Source organism: Austrofundulus limnaeus, unplaced genomic scaffold, assembly GCF_001266775.1.
Source record: "Austrofundulus limnaeus strain Quisiro unplaced genomic scaffold, Austrofundulus_limnaeus-1.0 Scaffold27, whole genome shotgun sequence".
NCBI lineage: Eukaryota > Metazoa > Chordata > Actinopteri > Cyprinodontiformes > Rivulidae > Austrofundulus > Austrofundulus limnaeus.
This window is the reverse complement of record NW_013952429.1, coordinates 148131-157783: the sequence shown is the minus strand read 5'-3', so window position 1 is coordinate 157783 and position 9653 is coordinate 148131. Positions and strand designations below refer to the sequence as shown.

At 39.9% G+C, this 9653-nt stretch overlaps 1 protein-coding gene across 3 annotated transcripts in view; it reads left to right on the top strand.

Annotated features, from left to right (window-relative positions):
• epb41a (erythrocyte membrane protein band 4.1a) overlaps positions 1 to 9653 on the top strand; it is a gene marked incomplete in the record, with an annotated part of 93837 nt that overhangs the window by 47136 nt on the left and 37048 nt on the right. For 2 of the 3 annotated variants that reach the window (XM_014004848.1, XM_014004847.1), the window contains 1 exon segment: positions 5090 to 5218. In XM_014004848.1, coding sequence (XP_013860302.1) covers positions 5090 to 5218 — 129 coding nt within the window. 3 annotated transcript variants of the gene reach the window in all.

Genomic DNA, 9653 nt, shown 5'->3' with positions numbered 1-9653 from the left:
GATGGAAAGATAGAAATGTGGAGGGATGGATGGATGGATGGATGGATGGATGGATGGATGGAAGGATGGATGGAAAGATAGAAATGTGGAGGGATGGATGGATGGATGGATGGATGGATGGATGGATGGATGGATGGATGGATGGATGGGTGGATGGATGGATGGATGGGTGGATGGATGGATTGGAACCACAGGACATCCCAGTACAGAGAAGAATCACATTTGCTCCTGTAAGTTCTGGGTCTGTCTGGGATCTCTTCCCAGTCCCTGAAAATCCTCTAAATGGATCTTCTTGATCAGATTGCCAAAACACCTCAACTGACTCCATTTTGGCTGCCTGTTTCTGGGATGTCTTTTTCTGGTCATGATGCAAACTTCATGATCATAAGTGAGGTGCTGGAAGGTAGACAGACCTGTAAATCAATAGCTTTGCTTTTTGAATCAACTCATGGTAGTGTGACTCTTCACTCTACGTGTGTTTTGAGGTCCTGGAGAAGGCTTATGACCGTGGTCCCTGCAGCATTCTATCAGGAGATGCTGCAGGAGTGTCTGGGTTGATCTTAAGGGCTTCCTGGTCCCTGGATAACCAAAGCAGGAGCTACGTCTGTATTTTTGGCACAAAGTTGAGCTCATTTTTATTGCAGATTGGACACCACCAGGGCTGTTGTTTTTCTTTGACCCTGTTTATGGTGTTCATGGACAGGATCTCAAGGTGCAGTCGTGGAGATGAGGGTGTCTAGTTTGGGAACCACAGGGTTCTGTATTTGCTTTATGTGGATGATGTGGTTCTGTTGGCATCTTTGGGCCAAGTCCTTCAGTTTACACTGGGGGAGTTTGCATTGAAGCAGCTGGGATAAGAGTAATTTCCTCTTAGTCTAAAGGCTTCAGTATGGTCGCTCGGAAGCCGGCTGGACGACACGCAGTCATGTGGTTGTTCAATCTTTGTTTTCACACACCTTTCATAGCCCCTAGACACACCATGCCGAGCTCTTGAGAAACCCCTCCCACTGCAGCATATGTCACTGCATGGGGTTTCTTCCCGCTGGAGTCTACAATGCAGAAAAAAAATCAGATACCCATTACCCATTATTTATTCACAAATCTGTCATGTTTTAAGCTCCACAGTTTTTATCAGTCAGATTCCTCCGTGCACAATGTCTGCTTTATCTCCATTCATGAGTTTTTGACCGTTTAACTATCTTTATTAATGCCTTCTTCTTGGTAGCCTATAACAGTTGGCTTCTCGAAGCGAGTCGCTTTTTTCTTTTTGAAGCGAATGGTTGAAGTAAAATGCAGCATCTGAGCGCTTTCAGCATGAATAAACACTCCCACTAACTTCTGACCAGTCATAATAAGTTCTCATGTGGAGGGGCATGCAAGCGGAGGAGTTTAGTATCTTATTCTCAAGAGATGGTCAGTTGGTGCGAGAGATGGATTGACGAATTGAGTCGTCATCCTCAGTAATGCAGGCGTGGCTTTGGTCACTCGTGAAGAATTTTGTTGTCAACAGCTCCAGTATGGGAAAGTGTGCAGTTAAATTTTAGCAAATGTGACATTCCCTCAAATCAGTTGGTCATTTTTTTAGAAACAGTTGTTTTAAAAACCTGAAAAACAAATTTAAAATCATTTAGCTTGAAAAAAAAGTTCTAGCCTTTTTATATGTTTTGTATGTCAAATAATTATTTGACAGAACATCTCTTCAAATATAATCAAACTATCCATTTAAACCTAGTATTGACATTAGACAGAGTGTCAGCCCCACGGACAGAAACTGGAAGTTGGTTCCACAAGAGAGGAGCTTGATAACTGAAAGCTCTGCCTCCCATTCTACTTTTAGAAACTCCAGGAACCACAAGTAAACCTGCAGTCTKAGAGTGAAGTGCTCTGTTAGGAAAGTATGGAACAATAAGATGTTTAATATAAGATGGAGCTTGAATGTTGAGAGGTTTGTATGTTAGAAGTAAAATTATGCAATATTTTCTGAGTTTTACATGGAGCCAAAGGGGAGAAATACACTTACCGGCCACTTTATTAGGTACACCTGTCCAACTGCTCGTTAACACTTAATTTCTAATCAGCCAATCACATGGCGGCAACTCAGTGCATTTAGGCGTGTAGACATGGTCAAGACAATCTCCTGCAGTTCAAACCGAGCATCAGTWTGGGGAAGAAAGGTGATTTGAGTGCCTTTGAACGTGGCATGGTTGTTGGTGCCAGAAGGGCTGGTCTGAGTATTTCAGAAACTGCTGATCTACTGGGATTTTCACGCACAACCATCTCTAGGGTTTACAGAGAATGGGCCGAAAAGAAAATACATCCAGTGAGCGGCAGTCCTGTGGGCGGAAATGCCTTGTTGATGCCAGAGGTCAGAGGAGAATGGGCAGACTGGTTCGAGCTGATAGAAAGGCAACAGTGACTCAAATAACCACCCGTTACAACCAAGGTAGGCAGAAGAGCATCTCTGAACGCACAGTACGTCGAACTTTGAGGCAGATGGGCTTCAGCAGCAGAAGACCACACCGGGTGCCACTCCTTTCAGCTAAGAACAGGAAACTGAGGCTACAATTTGCACAAGATCATCGAAATTGGACAAGAGAAGATTGGAAAAACGTTGCCTGGTCTGATGAGTCTCGATTTCTGCTGCGACTTTCGGATGGTAGGGTCAGAATTTGGCGTCAACAACATGAAAGCATGGATCCATCCTGCCTTGTATCAACGGTTCAGGCTGGTGGTGGTGGTGTCATGGTGTGGGGAATCTTTTCTTGGCACTCTTTGGGCCCCTTGGTACCAATTGAGCATCGTTGCAACGCCACAGCCTACCTGAGTATTGTTGCTGACCATGTCCATCCCTTTATGACCACAATGTACCCAACATCTGATGGCTGCTTTCAGCAGGATAATGCACCATGTCATAAAGCTGGAATCATCTCAGACTGGTTTCTTGAACATGACAATGAGTTCACTGTACTCAAATGGCCTCCACAGTCACCAGATCTCAATCCAATGGAGCATCTTTGGGATGTGGTGGAACGGGAGATTCGCATCATGGATGTGCAGCCGACAAATCTGCGGCAACTGTGTGATGCCATCATGTCAATATGGACCAAAATCTCTGAGGAATGCTTCCAGCACCTTGTTGAATCTATGCCACGAAGAATTGAGGCAGTTCTGAAGGCAAAAGGGGGTCCAACCCGTTACTAGCGTGGTGTACCTAATAAAGTGGCCGGTGAGTGTATGATCCCTCCTTTAAACTCTCATCAGATCTCTGACAGCAGCATTTTGGATCAACTGAAGACTTTTCGGAAAGTTTTCAGACATTTCAGCAAAAATATCCTAGAATGCTTGTTTCCCTCGAGCACACCTTGTTTTTGAAGCTTGAAAGGAAAAACGACCAGAATATCCAGATGCCTGTTTTGTTGCAATTTGCTTGAAGTACTTGGCAGTGGGCCTCCCCTCCAGGGCAATGCAGTACTTTGTGGATGCTGGAACAGCTGGCACACATTAAACCCTCTGACTCAGAAACTACAGTGGTATTCTTAAGATCTGCACTGTGTTCCCTTTGGCTCTGCACACATGGAGCATTAGACTGACATAAAACGAAGCTGTTAAACACAAGATATGTTTTAAATCAACTAGAAGATTATTTGCGGCATTTGTTCTGGTACTTACAGTTAACCACAGTAGTGGTTTAAAATAATCTGAACTCATATAAGAAACCTTCAGTAAGACAGTAAGAGCCAAACATAAACACTTTCTTAGATGAGCTCAAACCTACAAAGTAATGTTATTTTATTATGACAATGTTTGCAATCATTTTGACCTGGGTTGACTTAAAAAATAAACAGTTATAGATCCACTGATTGCTGAGGATTTCATTAAATTCTGTTCAATGATTCACAAGATATTTCATCAACAGGCAGTGTTGACTCCAATCAAAGTTTTAAGCAAAGAAATTTCATTGCGTTAGGGTTAAAGCTATTTTATGTTTCTGCTGTCGCTCGGGGCCTTCTTAATTCGGATCAACTCCAAAATTTATTCAGTTTTAGTTGTACGTCCAGTCATTTTTTTTCTGAATTTAATTAAAATTTGTCCAATGGTTCATGAGATATGTTTGTTAAAACAGCAAACAATGCACAGAATTTAACACATGCACACGCATAAGAAAGTATTATGTTTTTTAGAGGTGGGTGATAATGAACAAAACAAGATCATTTATTACCAAAGAAGCTTCAGACTGAAATGACAACAAAACGTTCTTATACAAAGTCCAAAAGTAATGTGACTTACTTTTATAATGTGTAAAGTTTACAGGAGTAAGAGGAGTTTGCTAAAGTGTTGGAAAGTTTAGTCAGCTCCACAGGAAGTGTCTGAAAACTGAAATATGCAGGATGGTGTTCCCCAAGCACCATAGTTGGTGACACATAAATTTAGACTCATGTCTCCTGACTGATTAGGCTTTGTTAGTATAGTTATATATCAGTCTTATGACATTTTACTAACAAAGATCACAGAGACAGGAGTCAATCTTGCTGTTTATTAAATAAATTTAAACAATGTTTAAAAGACATTAACCTGCTTATCAATCCTCTTTAAAATGCCTAAAACTCCTAAAAACAAGCCTATTCAAACTAAATTAGATGCTGTTTTTAAACTCTTTGAAGATAAAGTTTTATTTTTCTGTAAAGATAAAATTAGAGTTTTTGACCTCATCAGTCAGAATTATTGTAACTGTAGTTGCAGTATTGAACATTTATTTCTTGCTTTCATTATTTAAAAATGTTTTTAATGTTTCTGCATGCAGTCATTTTGACACTGTGGTATTTAAACTTGAAACCCTTAGCAGACTCTATAAGACTCTGTATTTATCTTTGTCATTGGGTGAGCCACCATTAAGCTGTTATTTAAAAAATGAAGCCGTATAAGTAACTTTATGAATAAAACTTTTAGTAATTGCAAAATTAGAACTTAAAATGTATGAGCTTGACTGTGATTAGTGACCTATCTTTAAGCTGAGCTTTATGATAATGTAGGTATTGTTAAGTTTATGGAAACCTTTTTAAACATATTGCTCTTTATCTAATCTTTACAGTCTCCTGTGCTAAAGGCCCAGACAGTCACCATCTCAGATGTCACCAACTCCCTACGAGGAACTGTGGCCTACCAAGACATCCCTTTAGTTCACACTGAAACCAAGACCATCACATACGAGTCAGCACAGGTGAGGAGAATTTAGGGAACTGCACATGCCAGAAACATTTCAGGTATTTGAAGGCTGGTAATCAATTACTTCTTAGCTTTGATGTTTAAATAGGCTCACAGCAATGCAGTCATTTCTAAGACATACTGTAAAAATATAAAATTTCTATCATTCCTTGAATGAATGCATATCATCTGCAGTTTTAAACTAAAATTATCTCATGTTGAGTTATAGTTGTTTTGACCCAACTTTTAAATTAATCTCACAAAATTCCAACATCTTGCACAAGCATAATATGTGGTGACTTCCAGCGTCCACTGCACCAAATTTTAGCTCAATAACTGTAAATTTAAATGATTTATAGCCATTTATTGTGCTAAGATTGCTTAGCGGTGGCAGCCATCTTGAATCGTTCAGTGGTTCATGAGATGTTTTACTAACATTACAGACAACCAAGCAAAAGATGTTAGCACCTTTTTACCTTTAGCTGCAGGCGAAAAGAAGCCAGGACTCAAACCGGAAAATTAAGAAGAGATCTGAGGGGGATTCCAGCTTCCTTGGACAAAAATATAAATTTGGATAAGTGACCAGTTCAAATACGGAAATCCAAACATGAAAATTGATTATTCTAACAAAATGTTTTAATAACATCACAAATAAACCCACCAAACATTCATCTCAGCCCTGTTGGAATCAAACAACCTGCTGTATCAGACATCAGAGCAGAAGAGATGGACTTTAAGTTCCTCTGTAGATGAGAGACAATTCTGGAAATACAAGAGAGCTGTTAAAGCTGCTAAGACATTTTTTCATCAAACATGGCAAACAGACCTGGTTTTTTAAAAGTTTTGATTAAATATCCATCTGATGATGGTCCTGTTCTAGAAGCCCATGCTCTGTGCAAAAAGTTTGAAAAGTGTTTTTATTTGGAAAATCTGATCGATGAGGCTCCCCTCAGTTCTGGTTCTTCGCCTTCTTCATGCTTTGAACAGTTTGAGTCTGTGACATTTTCTGTTTCTGCCCTTAAATCCTCCCCTGGACAGCATTCCTTCCCATCTTTTTTAAAGAATACTTCCACATCCAGTTGTTGCTCTGATTCAACTTTTCAACAAGCCGTGGTCCTGCTGCTTTTAAACATGTTGTTGTGCCACTTGGGGACACGCTGGGTGGGCCTGGACGGGCCTGGGCCACTTTTTGGCTAAGTGCCCTGTCAGATAGTTCAATTTTCTTTTCTCTGTCATTTCTGTCACGTAAAACAAATAAAAAAACAATGTTCTAGGCTACCAATTAAGAAACTTTACTAACGGCTACTGTGCCTAAAACTAGTTTTGTTTGTTCAGTGGAATTTGTTTGTTGTCTGTAAAGACTGTCGAGGTACAATCTTGTAGACCCAATGGGCCTCATGCAAGAACCATTCGTACGCACAGATTTGTTCTTAAGTTGTGCGTACGAGTGATTTAGGAGAATTTGTGGCATTCACCAATGTTTTCGTATTCTAAGATTTTTTTCAGATACGAACAAAATTCACGAGTGGTCCAGACCTGTTGTATATTTTACCAGCAGTCAGTCTGCTGTTATCCAGACGGGTTTTCTTCACTAATAACTTTATATTTCATTAGTTTGAAGATATTTTGAGTTGAAAATAAATTACACTCCATAATTATGTTGACAATAGGCTATTCTGCTTGAATTAGAGTTATAATTTTAAATGTAATAATTTAGACTAACAATATAAATTGTCCGTTCGTCCATTTTCCGCCGCTTATCCGGGATCGGGTCGCGAGGGCAGCAGCAAAGAGACCCCCTTCTCCCCAGCTACACCTTCCAGCTCGTCCTGGGGGACTCCGAGACGTTCCCAGACCAGAGGGGATATATGATCAAGTCCAGGATTTTCTCCAAAGTGCCAGACTTATTTTGAAAACATTTTAAAATGCTTATTTCAGACCCGCATCTGAGACCACCTGCACCGCGCAGCGCGCTGCGGTGGGGGGGGGGTTACGGTGCGCAGCGCTGTGTCTTCTGAATAAATGAAAATGATTTAACACAGTTGTTTATACTTTTAGCAGCTCTTTTTATTCCACAGCTGACCTGCTAAAAATGACAGATTTTCTTTTCTGGATCTCTGACAGACGGACTTCAATCTCTGAACTCGTAAAGTTTTTATTTTTTCAGTTTTCGCTGTCATTTTTCATGAATGAACACTTCCTGATATCTGAGGCAGGAAACATAGCCTTATATGGTGTTTTTGGGGTGGTAATTATGCTAATCTCCTCTCGCGTGCACGAGCAGCTGGATACGAACAGGTGGAATTTACGCAGCTCATTTACACACTTTTCCTGAAGATTGAAGAGTTTGTTGAATCTGACGTGACATGTTCGTACGAACCCTTTGTACGAACAAAAGTAAGAGAAATTTAGGATAAGAATACGAACATGTTYTTGCATGAGGTCCATTGTTCTCATTGTTGGGTTCAGCAATCCACTGAATCAGTCCCATAAAAATCCCTTTTTACTGATTTGTGAATTGAAATATTGACAGTTTGAATCGGTGATGTACAAGAAGAATCATAATTCTATTCACCATCTACTTCTGATTTGGGAGTAAGCTGTAAAATAGAATTTTTGGTCAGACCAAAGAAGGTTTTTTTTTTCCTGTAGACACAAAGCATTTTTTTAAACAACCTAATAAACTCATACTTTGTGTTTTAAAGTATTTTATACCAAATATCAGAAGATTCGATGCATCAGAACATGCCTTTCTAAAAACAGTAAAATTTGGTGTCATATAGAAAAGCCATGATTGTTAATGAGTAACAAAGTTGTAACAACCACATTTAGTGCATACATAAAAATACTAATGTTTCATGCATTAGATTAGTCTCTAAGGTTTACAGCACAGTCTGACTGTCAGACACAAACTCAAAAACTAGAATTGCAAAGCAGTTGTGACCGGGGTCCAAGCCCATTTATTTCCAGCATACTGTCAACCCTGTGCACAACTAATTGTAGCATAATGGAGAGTAATATATACGGTCTGTTAGAAGGAACTAGTGCAGAGCTATTTAACTGGTGGCCCACGGGCCACATCAGGCCCACTGGTGACCAAAATCCGGCCTGCCGATATGTTCATTAATCTGTTAAGCCCAAACTCCTAGCCTGGTTAAAATCATCCCCTTGTCCTTCACTTTGCTTCATACGAGGGTCTGGACTCTCGGCTATAGAGAAGCAATTCTTGCTGGAGGCGTGGCCTCTGTCGAAGTTTAAAAGGATTGGATCGGTTGGCCGCGACGAATGTGTGCCACTGTGAAGGAGGCAAAGCTTAAAAGCTAACCGTAATTTGCATGCACTGTAAACAACCCTACTGAGAGGAGATAAGTACCGAGCCAAACGAGATGGCTGTAAATGAGAGCTGCAGGCTTTGTCAGACAAATATAAATTAATTTGGAAGCCTTATCAACGTGGACTGGCTTCATTCACTTCCTCCACTGCCATTGCTAAACTCACAAGCAGACACTGCGTAGAACATCGACGTCATTCAAAACTCCACCTCCTGTTCTCTGATTGGCCCGACTGAAATGCTCCCGGACGGAGCAGTGAAGGGAAACTAGAATTGAGAGAAACTGCGTAGGAAGGCAAGGGCCAGGCTAGCAAACTCCCTGTTTTTTCTACTTTAATTTCTATTAGTTTGTTTTAGTTAGACATAGACATGTGTGGTATCTACAGAAATGTCAGAATCTTAGCTAGAAGCTGGTAAAAAATATATATTTCTATGAACCCCCAAGACACCTAAAACTACAAGCAGTTAAAGATAAAGTCAAAATAAAATCTGTTTAAAATTTTGGCAAATCACAGATGTAAGAATAATCTTTATTAAATAGAAGGCAAAATGTCTTTGTTTTTGATGTTTTATTATCACTACTTTTATTACATTGTGTTCTGTATGTTGAATTTATGATTAAATGCAGCAAAATAAACAAATTCAAAAGGTAACAAATCTTTGTAATGCTTTATTTACATAATGCCTTTATTTGCTGGATGTTCGGCCCCTGTGCTGTTGGCCTGCAGTAACTGTGGCCCCTGCAGCACCCTAGTTTAGTAGCCCTGATCTAGTGCCTCAGTATCTGTTTAGCTCTTTCTCCACAGGTGTGCCAAAAAGCAGTTCTCGTTGATTCAGGGTTGGCCAAATTTGTCTCCATTTTCAGTTACAATCATGGTTTTGGATCAACCTCTTTGCACAAACGTGATTTTGACATCAACAGACTGTGGATTGACTGCGCCAAGGCAGAACTTCTGAGGAATGAAAGATAGATACTGAGGTCCCAGTTATCAGCAAAATAAATAAATACAAAAAAGTACAAAATTGCACAGTGTTACAGATGGAGTGTACAGCAACATACAAAATCAAGCATTCATCCATAGTAAATTATTTCCAAATATATATATATATATATATATAT